Source organism: Microcaecilia unicolor, chromosome 3 (genome assembly GCF_901765095.1).
Source record: "Microcaecilia unicolor chromosome 3, aMicUni1.1, whole genome shotgun sequence".
Taxonomy (NCBI): domain Eukaryota; kingdom Metazoa; phylum Chordata; class Amphibia; order Gymnophiona; family Siphonopidae; genus Microcaecilia; species Microcaecilia unicolor.
The window spans coordinates 198,151,562-198,175,031 of NC_044033.1; the positions used below are offsets into that span (position 1 = coordinate 198,151,562).

General features: G+C 46.9%; 1 protein-coding gene across 8 annotated transcripts in view; it reads right to left on the minus strand.

The window, feature by feature from the left end:
- The window catches only part of ILF3 (interleukin enhancer binding factor 3), a 115,619-nt gene that overhangs the window by 57,487 nt on the left and 34,662 nt on the right, over window positions 1–23,470 (minus strand). For 4 of the 8 annotated variants that reach the window (XM_030197038.1, XM_030197040.1, XM_030197036.1 and 1 more), the window contains 7 exons: window positions 13,120–13,230; window positions 12,724–12,923; window positions 12,419–12,577; window positions 11,773–11,910; window positions 11,098–11,274; window positions 10,363–10,522; window positions 8,981–9,040 (listed from right to left, as the gene is read on the minus strand). In XM_030197038.1, coding sequence (XP_030052898.1) covers window positions 8,981–9,040; window positions 10,363–10,522; window positions 11,098–11,274; window positions 11,773–11,910; window positions 12,419–12,577; window positions 12,724–12,923; window positions 13,120–13,230 — 1,005 coding nt within the window. Of the gene's footprint in view, window positions 1–7,468; window positions 8,559–8,980; window positions 9,041–10,362; window positions 10,523–11,097; window positions 11,275–11,772; window positions 11,911–12,418; window positions 12,578–12,723; window positions 12,924–13,119; window positions 13,231–23,470 lie in introns of those variants that run through there. The other 4 variants (XM_030197043.1, XM_030197042.1, XM_030197041.1 and 1 more) reach the window with 4 other exon arrangements.

Here is a 23,470-nt window from a genome sequence, read left to right on the forward strand (position 1 = left end):
GGGCGGACTGTCTGAAGGGGCTTGTCCGCTCCACATTGAAAATCAATGCTCTCTTGCAGTCCAATGTATGCAACTGATTTTTCAGCAGGGTGGGTATGAGGGCAGAGAAAGAATGTTGGCAAGACAATTGACTGGTTAAGATTGAACTCCGACACCACCTTCGGCAAGAACTTAGGGTGCCGTACGGAGGACTACTGTGTTATAATGAAGTTAGTATATGGAGCATGGGCTACCAAGGCTTGAAGCTCACTGACTCTACGAGCTGAAGTGCCACCAAAAATAATGGCCTTCCAGATCAAGTACTTCAGATGGCAGGAATTCAGTGGCTCAAAAGGAGGTTTCATCAGCTGGGTGAGAACGACATTGAGATCCCATGACATTGGTGGAGGTTTGACAGGGGGCTTTGACAAAAGCAAACCTCACATGAAGCGAACAACTAAAGGCTGTCCAGAGATAGGCTTACCCTCTACACGCTGATAAGCACTAATTGCACTAAGGTGAACTCTTACGGAATTGGTCTAGACCAGACTCAGGACAAGTGTAGAAGGTATTCAAGCAGATCTGTGTAGGACAAGAGCAAGGATCTAGGGGCCTTGCTGTCAACACCAAACAGCAAACCTCCTCCATTTAAAAGAGTAACACCTCTTCGTGGAATCTTTCCTGGAAGCAAGACTCGGGAGACACCCTCAGAAAGACCCAAGGGAGGCGAAGTCTACGCTCTCAACATCCAGGCCGTGAGAGACGGAGACTTGAGGTTGGGATGTAGAAGCGCCCCCTCGTTTCTGAGTGACAAGGGTTAGGAAAACACTCCAATCTCCACGGTTCTTTGGAGGACAAACTCCAGAAGAAGAGGGAACCAAAACTGACACGGCCAAAAGGCGTAATCAGAATCATGGTTTCGCAATCTTGAGTTTCAGCAAGGTCTTCCCCACCAGAGGTGTGGGAGGATATGTATACAGAAGGCCCTTCCCCCAATAAAGAAGAAAGGCATCTGACGCTAGCCTGTCATGGGGACTGAAGCCTGGAACAGAACTGAGGGACATTTGATTGATCCGAGTGGCAAAAAGATCCACCGAGGGGGTGACCCATCGTTTGGAAGATCTTGCGAACTACGCCCGAGTTGAGCGACCACTCATGAGGTTGCATTATCCTGCTCGATCTGTCAGCCCAGACTGTTTACGCCTGCCGGTAAGTGGCTTGGAGAATCGTGCCATGACGGCGAGCCCAAAGCTACATCTGGGCGGCTTCCCGACACAGGGGGCAAGATCCGGCGCCCCCTGCTTGTTGATGTAGTACATGTGCAACCCTCGTTGTCCGTCTGAATTAGAATAATTTGATTGGACAGCCGATCTCTGAAAGCCTTTAGAGCGTTCGCAGACCGCTCGCAACTGCAGAAGATTGATCTGAAGACCGGATTCCTGGAGGGAACAAGCTCCTTGAGTGTGGAGCACATCTACATACATGCGCTCCCACCCCAGGTGAGATGCATCCGTAGTCAGCACTTTTTGCGGCTGAGGAATTTGAAAGGGACGTCCCAAGGTCAATTTGGATTGAATTGTGGAATTCGGTGGACAGTTGGATCACATCCTCTAGATTCCCCGCGACTTGATACCACTGGGAAGCTAAGGTCCATTGAGCTGATCTCATGTGAAGGCGTGCATGGGCGTCACATGAACAGTGGAGGCATGTGCCCAGAAGTCTCAATATCTGCCGAGCTGTGATCTGCTGAGACGCTCTGGCCCAGGAAACCAGGTACAGATGATTGTCCGCCCTCGCCTCGGGAAGGTAGGCCCATGCTGTCCAAGAGTCCAGCAGAGCTCCTATGAATTCTAGTTGTTAAACTAGAAGGAGATGGGACTTTGGGTAGTTTATATAACAAACCCCAGTAGCTCCAGGAGTTTGAGAGTCATCTGCATGGACTGTAGAGCTCCTGCCTCCGAGGTGTTCTTCACCAGCCAATCGTTGAGATAAGGGAACACAGGCACTCCCAGTCTGTGTAGAGGCACTCCCAGTCTGAGTAGAGACGCTGCAACAACTGCCAGGCATTTTGTAAAGACCCTGGGCGCAGACGCGAGACCAAAGGGCAGCACAGAATACTGAAAATGCTGTGTTCCCAGACGAAATCGAAAATACTTCCTGTGAGCTGGAAGTATTGGGATATGTGTATAAGCATTCCTTAAGTCCAGAGAGCATAGCCAATCGTTTTCTGAATCATGGGAAGAAGGGTGCCCAGGGAAAGCATCCTGAACTTTTCTCGGACCAGATATTTGTTCAGGGCCCAAGATAGGACGCATCCCCCGTTTTCTTTTGCACAAGTACCTGGAATAGAATCCTAGCCCTTCTTGCCCCGGTGGCACGGGCTCGACCGCACTGGCGCTGAGAGGGCGGAGAGTTCCTCTGCAAGCACCTGCCTGTGCTGGAAGCTGAAGGACTGAGCTCCCGGTGGGCAATTTGGAGGAGTGGAGACCAAATTGAGGGAGTACCCCTAACCGGACTATTTGAAGTACCCACCGATCGGAGGTTACAAGAGGCCACCTTGGTGAAAAAATTTTAACTTCCCTCGACTGGCAGATCGTCCGGCACAGGTACGTTTATGACGGCTATGCTCAGCTGGAGCCAGTCAAAGCCCGTCCCTTGCTTTTGCTGAGGAGCTGCAGGGGCCCTGCATGTGCAGAACGCTGTTGACGCAAACGAGCACGCTGGGGCTGAGCCTGACAAGGCTGTCGAGAAGGTGGATTGTACCTACGCTTATTGTAAGCATAGGGAGTGGTCTGCCTTCCCCGGAAAAATTGTCTACCTGTTGAGGTAGATGCTGAAGGTGCCAGGTGGGAGAGTTTATCAAGAGCGGTTTCCCGCTGGTGAGCTGCTCTACCACCTGCTCGACCTTCTCGCCAAAAATATTATCCCCTGGCAAGGAACATCCATCTGCAAGCCACTGCTGGGTCCGATTGTCCAGGTCAGAGGCACACAGCCATGAGAGTCTGCGCATCACTATACCTTGAGCAGCGGACCTGGATGCAACATCAAAAGTGTCCTAAGCACCCCTGGACAGGAATTTACGACACGCCTTCAAGCTGCCTATCACCTCCTGAAAAGGCCTGGTGTGCTCCAGCGGGAGCTTATCCACCAAGTCCGCCAGTTGCTTAACATTGTTCCGCATGTGAATGTTCGTGTAGAGCTGGTAGGACTGAATTTTGGACACAAGCATAGAGAACTGGTAGGCCTTCCTCCCAAATGAGTCCAAAGACCTAGCTTCTCGCCCTGGCTCTCTTGAGGGCGGAATCCACAACTGCAGAGTTGTGAGGTAACTGCGACCTCATCAACTCAGGTTCTCCATGGATCTGATACTGGGACTCCGCTGTCTTGGTGATGGGGGGTTAGATAATGATTTCATCCAATTCCTCAGCAATGTCTCCTTAAGGACATCATGCAGAGGGGCAGTGGATGACTTCTTAGGTGGTGAAGGATAGTCAAGGACCTCGGCATCTCAGTCCTGGGCTCATCCTCATTTACCATAGGGAAGGGAATGCCCATAAACATTTCCCAGACAGAGAAGGAAAGGACTCTCCGGTGGAGAAAGCTTCCTCTCAGGTGAAGGAGTGGATCAGAGGGAAGATCACAAGACTCCTCAGAAGAGAAATATCTGGGATCTTCCCCTTCATCCCAGGAGGCATCCTCCTCGGTAGACAAGAGTTCGCGAACTACATTCCGAAACCGGGCCCGTCTCGACGTCGAACCATGCACCGGAGGCGATAACAGCTCCCTCAAACGACCGTCGACGGGGAGTCAACTTGGGTGGCAGCCGAGGCCGCAAGCGGTACCAGCATCGGGGACCCTCACTACAGTGCAAGGAGCCAGCTGCCGCTTCCATCGATGGTACCGAGGGCGCAAGCACCCCAGTACCGGAACAGAGTGATGCGGCAGCCCTTCCAAGGGGCCTGGAAGAACGGCTTCGAATGCTCTCCTCCAGAGTCGCTGTCGAGGAAGGCTGTGGGGTCAGTACCGGAGTCAGTCAGAATAGTGAAGGCCTGGGACGCGGTACCGGGCTGTCCGAAGATCGCGCACCGACACCTCTGGATGAGTGTGATCACTCCTCCCGGCGTCGACGCTTTCCGGGTGCCGAATCCTTCGACGCCGCAGAGCTCCCAGTACCATGTCTCGAGGGAAACCAGTGCCGATGCTTCTTTGCCTTTGCACGAAGCACGTCACCGGTACTCCTCGGTAACGACAAGAACGTGGAATCCACATGCCTCCTCGGGGTCGGGTCCGCCTGCCCAGCAGGAGCCTTCGCGACAGGTGGAGACCCACTTGACAGCTCACTACTCCCAGCTACAGGTGAAAGTTCAGACAGCCATTACCTGTGCTCCTTATGACGATGCCGCCGAACTCTGTACCGATGTCGACGTAGAGGAATCCGTCGGAGCTCCAAAAAGACAATCCCGAAGAGCTCTTCTCGATGCCTGTGTCCGCTTTTTCAAGCTCAGACACAACTTGCAGGCGTCTGGGCGATGGTCAGGCCCAAGGCACTGGATACACCAGGAGTGCGGGTCAGTGCCCGAGATAGACCACTGGCACGAGCACACTTCTTGAAGCCGCTGGAAGGCTTCGATGACATCAGCGGAAAAATCGTGGCGGGCAAAATCAAACGGCTCGATCGTGCCAACAAAGGGCACAAAAAAAAAAAAAAAAAAAAAAAGACCACCACCGCGGACAAAGAAGGTCACAATGGAAAACGAAAGGAAACTTACCAGGGCAAAACTAAGAAAAAGGTTTTTGTTTTTTGTTTTTTTTAAACTGGAAAAAGAAAACAAGAAAAAAGGAGACCTAAAACAAAAGACAGCGATAAACACTAACGAAAGGCGCCTAAGTTTTTCCTGAGGACCTAAGGGAGAGAGACCAACACGCAGCCACTCTCCACCGCAGAAAAGAAAAAACTGAGGCGGGAACGGACGCGCACAGGAAGATAGCCACGCATGCGCGGTGCATCCATCCCGCGTCCTTCTGGCTGTCGCAAAAGTTTTAGATTTTACTGGAAAATATTTCAGTCCTGGGGGCCTCCGTGGATGCCGACCCACATATGAGAACAAGCAGCCTGCTTGTCCTCAGAGAACCACATACACTAAGCCTCATACTTAGTTAAAAAAAAAAAAATGAGAGCCTACAGAAACCCAGAAGGTTACAGGCATGGCAGGACTTTCCATAGTGCCTGAGGAAGATAAAATGGTGGTTTCCGAAATTGCCAAGGATGGTATCTCCAAGACCAGCCACACAATCTCCATGGGCACAAACTCTGGCAATCAAGTCTGCACGAGACCTCATCCCCCACCCCCTGCTGTCACACAGAAACAAAATTTAAAGGAGCCTACAATGATCTCAATGCTGCATACATGCAGTGGAGACGCTGGTCCAGGGTTCGGCAAGCTGAAAATATGGTATGACATCCCTTCTCCTGCCAAAGGCTATTCCCAGCACTAGAGGAGCAGCAGCAATCAGACAACACTTAAAACAAGTCTCAAGTTAAGGCCGGTAGGTGCTGTAAGATTTTTTTCTTACTGTAACAGCACGTTGTAATTCCTCTCCAGAAGTTGAAGAGGGGAAGCTGAAAACACAGCCTACTAACACCAAAAAAAGGAACCCGGGGGGAAGCTACCCCAGGTGTTGACATTCTAAATAGGACCCGATATCCCTGGGAGCCCACCTGCCGTCTCCAAACAAAGCTGTTGTGTGGCCAAGTCAAGTGGACTTTTCTTTCTTTTAGTTCGTATGTACCAAGGGAAAAGGAGAAAATGCTAACTCCACCCCCCCCCCCCCTAAAAAAAAACCCTCATCACGACAGCTCACAGGTGGAGACAAGTACTGGCTGCTACTGGGCTACACAGGGTAGCACTACGTATAGGCTCACTTTGAGGCTAGTGTTCAGTCTCAATCTGTTGGCAGGCATGTATAATTCACTTATCTTAACTGGTCTGTAGAAATGCTAAGGAAAGCGAAGTTGCTTACCTGTTAACAGGGGTTTGTAGAGATGGAGAGTCATTACAAATTGCTCGTCTTTAGCCACAAAATTGGTCTCAATCAGAATATTTTATGCCCCTTAATAATGGTTTATTCTTGTTACATCCAAGATCTGCTACTTTAGGTTCACTGCAGATTAGGGTTCATATTCAACCTCATTAATAATAGTTTTCTATAGGACCACACCTAATTTAAAGGTTATAGCCCTTTAAAAAATTGGCAGATTTTTATACTGGATCAGCCTTGATCTTACATCCATTTTCCTTCTCTAGACTTGCAAAAATGTCAAATATTGTATAGTGTGACACAAATACAAAATACCTTAAATGTATAAAGTAATTAAAAGTGTAACCATAGAGAAAAGAGACCTCACAGTAGGTTGTCTCAGGGGGTATGAGTGATGTAGTGGGCATGATGTGTGGAAATTTTCACTTTGGCTTCCCCTCCTCCATACCTAGCTTGCCTCCTTTGTTGCCACCCCAAATATTTCTGTCTGGAAAGCCAATGCACACAGAACAAGCTTGTTCTGTTTAGTTTTCAGTCATCTATAGGGATCATGGACTGACAATTTTGCTGTGACTAGAAAGCTGGAGCAAAGATGGCCATGATCAAGCTAAACAGCTGGAGGAAACACACTGTTGTATAATGGTTCACTGAATAATTTACTATAATTGCTGTACGGTGGGTATAGTACCCATGTAAACTTCTTGTCTATAGACCATCTCCATCCCTGTAGATGAGCAGAAGTTAAGACAGTATCTTTGGAAGCTTTGTAAAATTGAGAATTCCAAGAGGCTTCAGACAGAAAAAAATTCCCAGTGCCTTAATTTAACGTTATGAATACAATAAAGGAAGGTCACTTCATTTTAAGACATTTATTCATTTGTATAAAAAGTTTTAAACAGTAACATTCTAAAAATAAAATCATGCATTAGAATGGTTCTTAAAAAAAGTTGTATTCACTGAAGATGCCAACTCTCCTGAAGGAAAAATACAATCAGCTGTTCAGCCTCAGTTACTTTGAAAATGACCACAAAGTCATTTGCTGTATTTTTACAGATGAGGAAGTCAATTCAATGAGAAATGTCACTTTCACAACAGAGACCTACCAGTATCAAGAGAACTTCTTTACAATTACAAATAATTCCCCCCCCCCCCCCCCATGGGCTTCGACAATGAACTACCTGAACAAGTTCCAAAGCTTTCAAAAGGGGCTTGCCCACCACACATTAGTCGGTGAGCATTTAAAAGGGAACTGCAAAGGATATTTTAAAATATATTTGGGAAAGGGGTAGATACCCTTCATTCAAAATTATACTATACCTATTCCAAACCAGCAACCACAAGGTCCACGAAGGAAGGTAGTGCCATATTAACCAAAGAGGCAGTGCTGCTTCTGAAATACCTCGTGTCATTAACAGCATGGCAAAAAACGTTTTGTCATCTGCTACTGTTAGGCCCGTTAAAAAGCCTACTAATAAAGACCAGCAATAAGACAGACTTCAGACATGCTTGAGATGGGTGCTGGGTTGAATAAAGGATTTTTGTATGACTGTTTGGGTCTATAGACCATCATTTGAACCCAGAAGCTAACTCAATGTATTCCCCCCTTTTGATACCCCAAGTCTCCCCAAGATTGATCTCTTAAAAATTGAAGTGCTATATTGTTTGATGGAAAATGTAGACTCTCAAACCTTATTACTTATCCCCAGTATAAATGCTGAAAGATTTCTAGAGGTCTGTCACCCTTCAGTAACTTGCATATTGTTAGCAAAAGATTAATACCATGTCAGATTGCTGGGGAGGGAGGAATGAGATAAATGATAAACACTTGTTTCCAGACGGTGTTCTATACTCACGTCATACTCCACAGTGACACTGATGTGTGTTTATTTTCAAAACAGCAAGTAACCAAGGGATAAACCATCAGAAATTTTAAAAAGAAACCCACAGACAATCTTTCCCATTTACTTGACAGGCCCATTTCAAACTAGGCTATGAGATGAAAAACCCAGGCTGACCTGCTTCATTTTCTTTGTTCCAAACCCACACACAACTCAGAATGACAAAGGTTTCCAAATTGTTTTGCAAATCACACAACTCACTGCCACAAAGACAAAACAGTTATTCCATTATGTTTGTTTAAATAATTTAAATGCTTCCCACTGAAAGCCACAGGGGCTTTGAACTAAGTTGAAGCAGCAGTGCCAGCTGCACTGTAAGAAAAGAACCAAGTATTCCTTGAAGAGGTTCCTCTGCTGTAGCATGCAGAGGACCAACGTTTAAGAGGCAGTCACATTAAAAATCAGTCTTAAATTCTGCAGGCTAAGATTTTATTCAGAGAAGTAGCAATGGAAAGTCGCTGTCGAGACACCCACAGTGAAGAACGGGGAACACAGCACGACACTTTGGGTTTTTGGAGTTGGAGAAAAATGGAGTAAAAATCTGTATTGTGTGTAATACTTTGTGTATGTTTGTTTTTATTTAAAAGATGATCTAGGCAGATGCAAAATCATGATAGCCGTAGCAGTCTGTGAAAATGTCACCTACAAAAGGGGGAGACAGAGCAGAGAAAAAAATTAGAATTTTGAAATGGCAAAGAGCCACATTTTAATTTAACTTTTTTTTCTTTTTAGATTTCTCTGCTCCTGTCACCCCCAAAGATGGTTTTCTCCTCAGAATACAGAAGCTATTTGAATGGAAAGTAAAGATTTCCCAAGAACAGTGGAGTGCTTTGTATGGCTCAAGCAAAGCAGAGAAATGTAAAAGTTCACTGAAGAGGAAATGAATTTAATCTTTGGGTTAGCTAAGTTTTGCATAATTCTGCCTCCATCTCCCTAATACCTTGATTCCATAGTGTTTGGGGTACTAACAATGGCACCTTTTGTCATCTGCTTTGAGATGCCTTAACCCAAGCCTCCCCCCCCCCCCCCCCCCCCCCCCCGAAACTCAGAAATGCTGCACTTACTGTAACCCGCTGTTGCTGAATTCCCATATCCATAGTTCCCACCGTAGCCACCGCCACCACCTACAACAAAAGCACAGAAGTTAACACAAGAATTCTTCTGCCAAAGTTACGAGGGGATAAGAAAGACTTTACCACAGAACTGATCTGCAAGTTGTTACGATAACTTGAATTTTGATCAACACTATTGTACCTACTACTACTATTTAGCATTTCTATAGCGCTACAAGGCATACGCAGCGCAGCACAAACATAGAAGACAGACAGTCCCTGCTCAAAGAGCTTACAATCTAACAGACAAAAAATAAAGTAAGCAAATCAAATCAATTAATGTGTACAGGAAGGAGGAGAGGAGGGTAGGTGGAGGGAAGTGGTTACGAGTCAAAAACAATGTTAAAGAGGTGGGCTTTCAGTCTAGATTTAAAGGTGGTCAAGGATGGGGCAAGACGTAGGGGCTCAGGAAGTTTATTCCAGGCAGGGTAGGGTGCACCGAGACAGAAGGCGCGAAAGTCTGGAGTTGGCAGTAGTGGAGAAGGGAACAGATAAAAAGGATTTATCCATGGAGCGAAGTGCACGGGAAGGGGTGTAGGGAAGGACGAGTGTGGAGAGATACTGGGGAGCAGCAGAGTGAGTACATTTATAGGTTAGTAGAAGTTTGAACAGGATGCGAAAACGGATAGGGAGCCAGTGAAGCGACTTGAAGACAGGGGTAGTATGAGTAAAGCGACCCTGGTGGAAGACGAGACGGGCAGCAGAGTTTTGAACCGATTGGAGAGGGGAGAGGTGACTAAGTGAGAGGCCTTTTAATTGAAATACTATGCTCTACAGATGCCACATAAGCTCATTCCATACTACTTTCTAGTTCAGAATTTAAAACTTTATATTTATTGAACCTTACATTATAGATCAAATTAAGCAATTTGAATAGCAAAGAAAAAAAAAATCAAAAAAGGAAATCTAAATACATCTATAGACAACCAAGAAAAGAAAGGATTTACAAATGATTTAAGTAGAGAGGTGTGGTAGCCGTGTTAGTCCACTCAAAGTAATGCTTTGATGTTTCTCTTATGTATACTATCTGCTACCACATTTGCTTATTTACGATCTGACGAAGAAGGGCAACCTTCGAAAGCTAATCAAGAAATGTATTACGTTATGTCCAATAAAAAAAGGTATCATCTTATTTTCCTTTTCCATGTTTTATTTTGTTTGATTTCAAATGATTTAAAAAAGGGGGGAAAACCTGAATCTTCCAATATACTTACAGAGCCTTACATTATCAAAGGAGAAACCAGTTCCTTACTTAAGTATCCCCTGATCCACACCCAGTAGGAACAGATGTTTTTATCAATGAAAGATTGAAATTGTGATGGGTTCAGAATTACCAGAATTCATGTAGCCACCATGGTTGGCACCAGCACCATATCCACCTCTGCCTCTTCCCCTGCCTCTGTTGCCAGCTCCTCTTCCACGGCCACGAAGACCAAGTGGTGGTGGTGGTACTTCATTGTGCATGGGACCACCCATACCAAAACCTGGATTATGCTGACAAAAAAAACACCAAAACAGAAAATCATTCTGGATAAAACCTTGCACACTTTGGTTATAAGTGATACTATGCTGCTCAATTGTATAACCACCAACCTGAAGAAACCGTCTAGAGATACAATGCTGGTGTACGTGTAAACAAATTTGTTATGTTTTGAAAGTATGAATGATGCATTGATTTAAGTCATTTTATTGTTTTACTTTATTTCTTATTGATGATAAACTGTATTAACTATGTACTCTGCCTAGAACTGGAATAAATGTTATAATGACTTATAACCCACTAACTCCCTCAATTAAGGTTTTAAGCGGGATACAAATATGCAGAAACACTGAATCAACTCCTCTCAAGGACCTGAAAAGCATAATCATTGTCAGGAAAAAAAAACGGGCAATTTCTCTAGGAAGGAAGCATGCAACTGATTTAATGAAGGTACCTACAGATTGAGAAGATATCTAGCAATACTGGCATTCATAACTGTCAATACCATAGTTTTCACTTTCTGATTAATGGCTCAAAAATGGAAGCACCCGATAGGTTTTCACATACAGATCACAGATCAAACCCCTACCTTAATTGCAAACTTGGGCCCTCCTCTGGTGGCCATGGGTGGTTTCTTCTTTTTACTGGGCTCCATAAGGGCTGGGGCATTGGGGAATAGCTTTTCCAGTGCAGACAGTGCAGCATATGCCTTGGCCACTTTCTTGTTTGAGCCTGCACCTTGGAATTTCTGTGCATCAACTTCAACCTTTAGAGGTGGGACAAAAGTAAGAGCAAACTCAGTCTCAGACCATGAAGAGTGTGAGAAAAGCAAAAGATCTTTCAACATTTCATACCATTCTCTCAGAAAGTTAGATCTATGTTATCTGAAGAGGAGGCAGTCAGACTGAATCAACTTATGATCAGCAGCCCTGACTGGCATAGTGCAATGCACCATCATTCACAAGAGCTCAGGAATTTCTCCAACTTCCCCCTCCTACCTAGCACACCAGCCCTCCAGCTAAGCAGCAAAACATAGCAGGGACAACTTCCTTACAGGGGCTCTGGTACAACAGAATGTGCAGTAAAGACTGGTACACTGTTGCAGGGTCATTGGATAACCCTTTAATAACCTTGCTTCTTGCCTGTCACTTTAAAAAGATTCAGTGCATGCTTTACATAGTGTCAAAAGATGTCTGAAGATCATTACAAAAAGGACAGCTCTGCCATTCCAAAAGCAGAAAAGCTGAGAGTTAAGCTAGCTCACCTCCATAACGAAGCGCTTATCATGGCTGCCACCAGTCTCCGAGATTAATTCATACTTGAGGCCTCGTCTCTTCTCATTCAGCTCCATAACTGGGTTCTTGCCATGCTTTGTCAGGATTGGTCCCTGCTGTTTCACATTCTGAAGGAATCAGTAATTATTCCTAACATTTTAGCTATTTGCACACTAATTCAAGGCTGACCCCCACACTAAACAGGGTTTCTCTTTTTTTGGTGTAGCAGCTTCTTGCTCTGTTTGGCTTCCAGCACATATGAGAACCTATTCTACATCTTCAAAAGCTACACACATTTTCCTGTATTTGAAAGCAACCTTGTGTCAGGCTGCAGCTGCTTAGGAAAGACAGCTCATTGCTTGCGAGCCCTATTCTTTGTGCTGCACTGCACTAACTAGACACAGAAAACATTGGACTGTTCCTGTTTCATATTAAGCCCTGATGCAGCCCTTTAGCGGGCAAAATATAGCCATGTTGGCCGGTTAGAGGAAAGTTTATGCTGATTTTATATATCTGAATTGAATAAATTTTGTTTTATTTCACCGAATGGGTCTGCTTTTTGGGACCTGCCATAAACTGGGCCATTCTAGTCCTACATTCTGCCAAGCTTCATACTACCTGCTAAAATGTACCTACCTCTGATTGCTCGGAAGGTGGCGATGATGCATCGCCTGATGCAGCTGCTTCTACTGGAGTGGACAAAGCTGTTGCCAGTTTCTGTTCTGTATCTCCCTCCTCCTCTTTACCTGGCTCTTTGGCCTCCACACCTGTAGGCAGACCCATATCCTGTAGCACCTATGGCAAGAAGAGAACAATGCTACTACAAAAAAGTCAATCTGGATATTATTAACAAATGACTGTGCCCCTTCCCTACTTTGGGGACATTAGGGACCCATGCTCTACTCCCAACCTTTTCTTCCTACTTATCAGACTATACACACCTTCATTGCAACATGAAGTTTGGCAGTCTTCTTGGAAGGTCCTGATGCCTCAAATGTTTTTCCTTCAACATCCACAGCCATAGTGAAGACAGGGGCATGAACTGGACCAGTCTGGGAAACCAGTTTGTACTGCAGACCGGGTTTGAGCTGATTTAGCCTCATTAATGCATTCATTCCTTGGGGAGGATCAGATGAAAAGTCTGCAGGAAAAGAAAGATGGCTTAGGTTCTGTGTTTATCACATCAAGCAAAACCACCTAAGTTTAAAACAACTTCATTTGGTTCCTAGCAGGAAGGTGCAGCATACAGACAATCCTTTCTTTATCAGGAACATCAAAGCCAACACCACAAATGAAATACAGGTCATTGCCACCTGTTCAGGCCGGCTATTACACACCTCTCTTCTGAACCTTCTTCTTCTTCTTGTTGGGGACTTTGTCCTCTCCATCCTCTTCTATTGGGCGTTTCAATGGAGCAGTAGCATAGGTAGTACTGGGAGGAATCTGAACTGTGGCAGAGAAAATGAAAAAATATACTATCAAATGCACATCCTCTACAAGCAATGAGCTTTAAGCACCCAAATTATGACCAATTATCTAACATTCCAAAGCTCAGTGGCAGGCAACCAGTCTTTCCCAATACAAAAAAATATTACATGACGACAATACCATACTTGTATTTAATATTCCAACTCTATCTACATAAAAATCAAAGCGGGTCACAAAAAAATTCAAACATGTCAAAAATCATTCTAAATAAAAGATAAGTTTTCAATGAATTTTGGAACAATTAGTCACTGTCTGTACAGATACTGCGATGGTAATTGAAAGAGCCATCATGAACTATGGGAAAACCCAAACTTATGAGGATCTGAAAGCAAGTACGGATAATTGTATTTGAGAACTTCGACAAAATCTTTAAAAACCACGCATGCAACTTTGAATTCAATATGTGCAACAACCGGCAGCCAATGCAAACCAGGCCTTTAATGCAAGAACTAACAGTCTCGCTCACACACACGAGTGACTTGGGCTGCATATACTGCAACAGGACTTGTTTATCCACTCCTATACCCTAGCTGAGATTAATATTTAACCATCTACTACTACTATTTATTTCTATAGCACTACTGGACGTATGCAGCGCTGTACACTCCGTACTCATGTGAAACTTTCTTTAAAATCAGTCACCTTACTTTCTAACTCTTCCTACTGTCTTACCTATCTATATGTTCCATCTTTGCTTTACCCTTCACTATCAACTATAATGCTCTATTAATTACCTATTGTGTTGACATTGTAAGTAGTATACCATTGTTATTCAACACAATCTAAATTACGGGAACCACTGGTTTAAATCTATTTCCCAGTTGGTACTTGAGTATTGATCTCCCAGCAGATGTCTAGATTACTACTTTTATCCAATTGGACCTCAATGCTTCCAAGCTTGACTGGTCTCCAAGAGATCATACTTTGCTCAATATTTAAGTGAGCGCCAACGATATTATTGGAGCTAATCTTATCATTGGTCCATTTTATTAAAAAAGGACCCAGTGCTCACCAGTCAATATAAAAAAAAAAACCCAAAACCTAGGAGGAAAAACCATTGACCCACGAGCCCCACGTCCCTAAATATACCCCACTACTGAGAGTATTCAATGAAAAAAAGTTAATTGAAATCTGTCACCCGTTGACTTTCCTTATTTTGTTTATATTTTCACTGACTTTCTTATTTGTACCCATACCAGTCAGTAACACTTCTGCAGAGAATATTCAAGGAGAAATTGAGGACAAGAATCTGGAGAGAATTTCCTACAGCACGGTAAAAAAAAGAAAAAAAACGGCAGGAACAGCTGACGATAGAGGCTTTAGTGTTAAAAGAAAAACCGGCAGGAGCTGGCAGAACAGCTGATGGTACTGACTTCAAAGATTAATTGAAAAAAATCTGCATAAATAGCTGATGCTAAGGGGTTTTGTTTTGGTTTTTTACATTGACCTGTGAGCACTGGGTCCTTTTTTGAATGAAATGGACCAATGATAAGATTAGCTCCAATAATAGTGTTGGCGCTCACTTAAATATTGAGCAAAGTGTGATCTCTTGGAGACCAGTCAAGCTTGGAAGCATTGAGGTTCAATTGGATAAAAGTAGTAATCTAGACATCTGCTGGGAGAGCAATACTCAAGTACCAACTGGGAAATAGAATAAGTAGTATACCATGCCATACTTTGTATTGTTTTTGAATATTTTTACTGTTGTAATTGTCTATTGCTCATGTTTGATCTATTCTTACCGTACACAGATGAGTGAATTTCTTCAAAAAGGCGGTAACATCAAACTTTTTTTTTTCATCAATTAGTTTTACAGCCGTGCTTTGCATTAACTGCAATCTATTCTGTAATTCCTGAATATAGTACACTACAATAATCTAGAAGAAACAAAATCACCTGAACTAGAACTCAATAATTTTCTAATAGCTTTTAACTGACAGTGTGCAAGAAATTTTTTTGTTCAACCTTTTCATTTGGCTTTCCATTGTAAACTGAGAATTAGAGAGCTGCATGGGAACGGGGTTTTGCGGGGTTCCCGCGGGGACGGAAGCAGTTTCTGCGGGGTTCCCGCGGGGACGGAAGCAGTTCTGCGGGTTCCCGCGGGGACGGAAGCAGTTCTGCGGGGTTCCCGCGGGGACGGAAGCAGTTCTGCGGGGTTCCCGCGGGGACGGAAGCAGTTCTGCGGGGTTCCCGCGGGGACGGAGCAGTTCTGCAGGGTTCCCGCGGGGACGGAAAGCAGTTCTGCGGGGTTCCCGCGGGGACGGAAGCAGTTCTGCGGGGTTCCCGCGGGGACGGAAGCAGTTCTGCGGGGTTCCCGCGGGGACGGAAGCTACACCTGCACCAGCCTCTCATCTACCGAGTACCAAGTTCTTTGACTGCTGTCTCCTCCTCCCCTCCTCTTCCTACTTGCTTTAACAGCACAAATGTGGAAAATTTCCATTAAGGAGTGTTAGAAATACAAATGATTGATGGAATTCAAAAAGGCGTGGATGAACACAGAGAATCTCTAATTAGAAAGGTGAAATTAGGTTATGCACGCCTACCAGCAGAGGGAGATTGAGAACACTAAAACTTAAACCAGTATAAGCTAGCAGCCAACCCCCAAGCAGCCAGTAAATCCTTAAAGCAGAAAACAAATGAAACCAATAAACAATTACAACCCCGAAAGGTCAAAGAACCCTGTACTCAGAAACAAAAAACATGAAACACGTGCTTCAACTGACCGAACGCCACAGCGCTACGGTCCCTCTCTGAAATGCAGTGAAATATATGTATAGCAAGACTTGAAATTGATACCTTTCAGCCATAAGAACACCAGAACTCTGCCAATCATACTCACCACAAAAAAACATGTACACAGCGGGAGGGTTCTTGACTGGTCTGGAGGGTCTAGAGGAAAGAAAATTAGCAGGCAAGACCTAATTTCACCTTCCTCAACGATCCTCCAGACTGGTCAAGACGCTTGGGAAGTACCAAAGCAGTACAACTCCTAAGGGCGGGAACCTTTCATCCCAGAAGTCAACACTGCCGCACCAAAACTGGCATCCTCCCTAGCCTGCACATCCAGTCTATAATGTTTCACAAACGAATGCAACGAAGACCAGATAGCTGCGCTGCAAATATCTTGAGGTGGAACCAGACCACTCTCCACCCAGGAGGAAGCTACTCCTCTGGTCGAATGCGCCTTCAGTTGGTCAGGCACTCTACGTCCCTTGATCAAATATGCCGAGGAAACCGCCTGGAAATAGTTGCCTTAGAAGTTGCAGCTCCCTTCTTTGGACCGCCATACAACACAAACAACCTATCTGAAGACCGAAACTCCCAAGTCCTGGATAAATAAACCCTCAAGACTCGCCGAACATCCAGCTTGGCTGAATGGCGCTAAGAGGCATCTCCCAACACTGGCAAAGAAATGTCCTGATTTACGTGGAAAGACGACAATACCTTGGGTAAAAACGATGGAACAGGCATCAAAGAGACCTTTTCCTTCGAGAAAGCCAGGAAAGGCGCACAACAAGACAAAGCCTGCAACTGCGAAACTCACCGCACCGAAGTAATAGCCACCAAAAACACTGACTTCAAAGTAAGATCTTTAAGAGTACTCAACCCCAAAGGCTCAAAGGGAGGCCCTACCAAGACTTCCAACACCAAGTTCAAATCCCACGGCGGTACAACCGGCCACCGAGAACGAATCAGCTTTACAGCACGTAAAAACCGAACCACATCCGGGGAAGACCCAAGGAGACTCCCCGTATCCTTCCCCGAAAACAGGACAGAGCCGCAAACTGCACCATCAAAGAGGAAAGAGCAAGACCTCTGTCTACACCATCCTGTAAAAACTAACACCTCCGGAATGGAAGCGGTCCAAGGCGAACAAGAACCATTGTTATACCAACCTTCAAAGATCCGCCACACCCTAACATAAGCAAAGGACGTGGAACGTTTACGGGACTGCAACATAGTATCAATCACCTTAGTTGAAAAACCTTTCAGCCTGTCCCTTTCAAGAGCCAGACCGTAAGCGAGAACGGAGATGGGTCTGGCATCACGATCGGACCTTGCACCAACACCACCGACTCCGCCAGCGCGAGCAGCCCGCCTATCGCCAGACGTACTAGATCGGCAAACCAAGGCCGACGAGGCCAATTTGGAGCCACAAGAATTACTGTCCCGGCGTACCGCTCTATTCTTTGAACTATCCGCCCTATCAAGGGTCAAGGAGGAACACGTACAACAGCTGGTGAGGGGGCCACGCGAGCACCAGAGCATCGATCCCCTCGGACCTCGCCGCAGGCTGAAAAACCTGGGTACTTGAGCATTGTCTGACGAGGCCATGAGATCTATCAATGGCAGACCCCACTCCTTCACTAGGCAACGGAACAATGGACGAGGTAGCGACCACTCTCCTGGATCCAACGTGTACCTGCTCAGAAAATCTGCACTGACGTCTACTCCGGCTACGACTTGCCGAGAGCAGTGGCGTAGCCAGAAGGCAATTTTTGGGTGGGCCAACAGGTTGGATGGGTGGGCACTAGAGTTGCCAACTTTTTTGAAAGAGAGAAAACAGCAACCTGATGCACCCATGCTCTGTCCCTACCCCTCTCCCCATAACTTCAATGAGGGTTGCAGGGCAGGCTTCAGTGGCTGCAGGCCAATTGAGAGCTAAGGGAAGTACAATAGACTGCACTATTCAGCCCCATTGAGCCATGGTCCTCCAACAAATATATGGTATTGAAGCCAAACACATTCTGCATCAAGAGAACCTCCTGGCCCTCCACCAACAATGGATATAGAGCACAGCAAGGACAATTCTCCATAAAACTCATCATACAAAGAAATTTGTTTTCTAGTGTAATCTCAATTACAGACATATTATAAATTAACTTAAAAAAATATATAAAACAAAAAGTCACTCAGAACCTAGAGCAAATCTACCATGCCAACACTAACTTCCAAAACAAAGATCCTACCTATGAAAAGAAGTGCCTTAAATATTATAGTCGGGCCCAAAAATACAAATACATTTATCAGGAAAGCTGAACAAGCCAAATTACTACAGAATGCTACATAGAAACTTCATGCTAACAGAATACCTCAGTCACACACACAAGACACAAATGCAAAATACAGAATAAGTGACCACGAACTCTAGAAATATAAATTAAACGGAAACCCCAAGAAACTAGACCTTGCATGTAGTACAACACTAGAGAAACAAGAAAGAAAGGCATTTGCTCCTGTGCAAAATATAAAGATGGCACATGCCAGGGATGGTGTTAGGGATTGCAACTAGGGCAATTGTGCTTGGTTCCTTGGCCAGAGAAAGCCTGCATGCTGGAAGCTGAAGGCGCAGCCTGGTAATGGACTTTGGGGTCCTTTCCTAGATTTCTGTCCTGGACCCCAGCCATGTTTAACATCAACTTTGGCAAGATGTACATTCCAAATCCAACATATTATATTCACAACATTGACAATAAAATAATATTTTTATACCTTTTTGTTGTCTGGTCATTTTTTCTCAAATCATATTGGTCCCAGTCTCTGGTTTCTGCTTCCCTCTTTCTTCTCTTAACTCACTTGCCAGGGTCTCCTATTTGACATTTCTTCTTTCTTCATGTCCATCATCCATCTCCCATCTCTGTTTTCCTATATTTCCTTGTCCAGTATCTCTCCTGTGTTCATATCCCCTCATCCATCATCATTCCTCTGTTCACCTATGCACCCCATGCCCAGCATATCCCTTCTGTGTTCCTATTCTTCCCCTTGTCTGGTATCTCTCTCCCCCCCTCTGTGTCCATATACCCCCCTCTCCAGTGTCCAGCATTTTATCTCTATTCCATATCCCCGTCCCCCACCCCCCTTGTCAGGCATTACCCCTCTGTGCCCATGTGCCATCCCCACACAGCATCTCACATTTGTGTCCCTGTCCCCATGCTCCCACCTAATGCCCATCATCTCCCTTCTGTATACTTACCTATGACCCCTTTCTCCCTTCTCCACACACCAATGTGTCCCTCTCCTCTCTGATCCCATCCCCCAACCAGCTTCCTCTTCGATCTTTCCTTCCCCTTATGCATCTGGCTCTTTTTCCATGCACCTCTCCTCTTCCCTCCAACCTCCCCTCTGCAAATCCCAAACCTCTCCCCTTCCCTCTGCAAATCCAAAACCTTCCCTCTGCAAATCCCAAACCTCTCCCCTTCCCTCCAACCTCCCCTCTGCAAATCTCAAACCTCTCCCCTTCCTTCCAGCCTCCCCTCTGCAAATCCCAAACCTCTCCCTTTCCTTCCAACCTTCCCTCTGCAAATACCAAACCTCTCCCCTTCCTTCCAGCCTCCCGTCTGCAAATCCCAAACCTCTCCCTTTCCTTCCAACCTCCCCTCTGCAAGTCCCAAACCTCTCCCCTTCCCTCCAACCTTCCCTCTGCAAATCCCAAACCTCTCCCCTTCCTTCCAGCCTCCCCTCTGCAAATCCCAAACCTCTCCCCTTCCCTCCAACCCTCTGCCCCTCTGCAAATCCCAAACTTCTCCCCTTCCCTCCAACCCTCTGCCCCTCTGCAAATCCCAAACTTCTCCCCTTCCCTCCAACCCTCTGCCCCTGGCAAGTCCAGCACCCTTCTGTTCCCTTCCTAGCCTCCCCTTACTGGCCCAGCACCCCACTGACTTCCTCACCCTCTCCCACCCCTGCCGCAGCACTTCATTTAATTCTGTCCGCACTGCTGTAAATGCACAGTCTCCCACCCCCCGCGGCGGCGCTTACAGTTTGCTACGGCGCTGACAGCAACTCTACAGATGCGGCACCGACGTCCTGCTCCGGGGCCTTCCGCGTCCCGCCTCCGTAAACCGGAAGTTACATCAGTGCAGCGGAGGGAAGGCCCCGGAGCAGGACGTCGGTTCCGCATCTGTAGAGTTGCTGTCAGCGCCGTAGCAAACTGTAAGCGCAGGGGTGGGAGGACTGTGACAGCAGCGCCCACAGAATTAAATGAAGCGCTGCGGCAGGGGGTGGGAGTCGGGAGAGGGTAAGGATCTGCTTCTGGGCGGGCCTGAAGCTAAACTGGGTGGGCCTGGGCCCACCAGGCCCACCCGTAGCTACGCCCCTGGCCGAGAGACTCTGAAGATGAAGTTCTACCCAACGCATTAACTCCGCCGTCTCCTCTGACACCTCTAGACTCTTGGTACCCCCGATGATTTATGTACGCCACCGCCGTGGCATTGTTGGACCACAAGGCCTCCTCCTCCGACCAGCGACCCTGAGCTAACTCTCCGAGACAATGCGCCCCCCCCCAACCTGCTAGACTGGCATCCGTCTTTAGCACCGTCCACTCCAGAGGATCCAAGGGCATGCCTTTTTCCAGATTCGGCGTGTGAAGCCAAAATCGCAGGCTGAGACGAACTGGATCCGGCAAGCGCAGTCTTTTCTCCAAGCTGAGTCTGAGGAGACCACCGCTCCAACAGTGCCGCCTGCAGCCACCTCATGGGAGCCCTAGCCCAGGGCACTACCTCTATCGATGCCGCCATGAGTCCCAAAATCTGAAGGTAAGAATGAACAGACGGGAACCGTTTGGCAAATCAATAACTGCATCTTGGCAATTCAAACTGCCGGTAAAAACACCCGGCCCTTCGCCATCCAGCCAAGCAACTCCAAGAAAGCTACCACCTTCGCCGTCGCATCCACACTCTCCTGAAGGGACTTGGTGCGAATGAGCCAATCGTCGAGATACGCGTGTACCAACACTCCTTGTTTCCTCAAAGCCACCGCCACGACCACCATAACCTTGGAAAAGGTACGAGGCGCCGTAGCCAGACCGAACGGCAGCGCACAATTGAAAATGCTGTCCCAGAACCGCAAAACGGATAAACTGATGATGCGCCGCCCGAATGGGAATATGAAAATAGGCTTCTGACAGATCCAAAGATGTGAGAAACTCCCCCTTCTACAACGCTACTATGACCGAGCGCAACGTTTCCATGCGAAAGGAGGGAAATTTCAAAGCCTCGTTGACCCTTTTGAGATCTAGAATAGGCCGAGAGGAACCTTCCTTTTTGGGGACCACAAAATAAATCGAACAACCTGTCCCCTTTTCTGAAACCAGCTCGGAAACGACCGCCCCCAGATCTATCAGCCAACGAAGTGTCTGCCGAATCGCCCTGACCTTGACCCGAGAGCGGCACGGAGAGGCGAGGAAAAAAATCTGGAAGGAAAGTCTCGAATTCTAGCGCGTACCCGTCCCGCACCACCTCGAGTACCCACTGATCTGATGTGATATGGGTTCACCTCTGATAGAATTGACTCAAACGAGCCCCTACCCTTACCAGAGGCTGGACATGCACACCTTCATTGTGAAGCACGCCCGGAGGACAGACCTCCCCCGGCGCGTCTCAGCCTCCTCGCCGACCTCCGCGAAAGGGCTGAGTACGCTGAAAAAAATTGACCTCTAGGTGCAACACTAAACCTACCCGGCCTACAGCGCCGAGTATCTTTGAAACGTGCACACCCTGCCATACCTCGACCCCCTGCTTTGAGGTGCAACTCCGGCAAGCGCGGCATTTTGGCCTCACCAAGACCACAAACCAACTTATCCAACTCTTCTCCAAACAGCAAGGTTCCCTTGAAAGGGAGAGAACATAACTTGGACTAGACGCCGCATCCGCCGTCCAACCATGAAGCCAAAGAGCCCAACGAGCTCCAACCACCAATGCCATATTCTTAGCAGAAGCTCTCAGCAGATCATAACTAGAATCTGCCAAAAGGAAAAGCCCATCTCTAACTTGGCTAGCTCTTGCACCAAGGAAGCTCTATCTAAGGCCGGGCCATCCAAAAGACTTTCAGCCCAACGGAAACACGCCCTGGCTACTAGGCCCCCCGCACAGAGCGGCCTGAAGTGACAAAGAGATCAAAATTGCGACAAATGAAAGACATCTATCCTGCGGATCTCCGAGAGCAGCCCCCCATCAACCGGAATAGCCATAGCCTTGGTAACCGCGGTCACCACCGCATCAACTGTCGGCGACTTAAAGGAGTCCTTATCCCCTTGCGGAATAGGGTACAGTCTCGCCATAGCTCTGCTCACCCTACAAGGAGAATCTGGGGAGGACCACTCCTGGACGATCATATCTCTGAGATCTGAATTCATGGGAAAAGTACGCGCTGCCCGCCGAATTCCCTTAACTAAAAGGGTCAAGCGGCTTAGCGTCCGCTACCAACGGCTCAGGCGAATCAAACCTAAGCGTGGACACTACCTGCTCAATCAGCTCAGGAAGCTCATCCCTAGGGAAAATGTGCACCACCGAGGGGTCTTCACCTGGCAAAGGCCCCTCCTCCTCAAAAACCTTGTCCCCTAGGAACTCATCCCCCAGCAGACCAACCTCGTCGTCTGAGGGAGGCAAGGAAAACAAATCTGGCTCTTCAGACCAATCTAAATGCTGTCGTTTAGCAACCAAAGGCCCTGCTCCCTTCAGAGGCTGTAACTGATTAGGGCCTGACTGCCAGGCCTGAAACATGGCCCAAATAAAATCCGGAGGAAACCCCATGGCCCCCGCACTTTCCGGAGGCCTGGAAGCACTCTGCCCCGGACCTTCCAACAGCGGGCGAGCAGCCACCCTCATGGCGCCCAAATCCAAGATGGTGGCGGTTCCCGCCAAAATCGGAACCGCCGCTACGAGCCCAGAGGACAAGTCAGAGCCGGGCAAACCTTTACCGCTACCTGAACCCTCCACAGCTAGTACCGGAGGCGAAGGATCAGGCTGTTTAGGCTCCCCACAGAACCTGCATTGAGCTCCTGGCGCGTCTACCCCCCTTCGCGCACAAGAACGGCAGCGCGACGGCCTTCCCGCCGACATTGCGAATTTAAAGCAATACACCCTAACGTCCCAGCTCTCTCAAAGTTGCTCAAAATCCCCAGGCCTCTCTGTCAGCTTCCCAAACAACACAGTCAAGCAGCCAAACACCGTTTCTTATTCTTTTACACTCACAACAAAAGCCCAGTTGCTAAGAGCTGACAGGGACTAAGCACTCAAGGTTCCTGCCATAGCAGGAACCGAGGCAACAGGCAGAAAGTTTAGAAAGAGGATTTCAAAGCTACAAACTGCCAGAAGTTATGGCTCTCAAGGTTCCTGTCACAACAGGAGCTGAGGCACATGGCTGCCTAACCAAAGGCCAGCAGGGGAATAATACAAACTGCCAGAAGTTATGGCACTCAAGGTT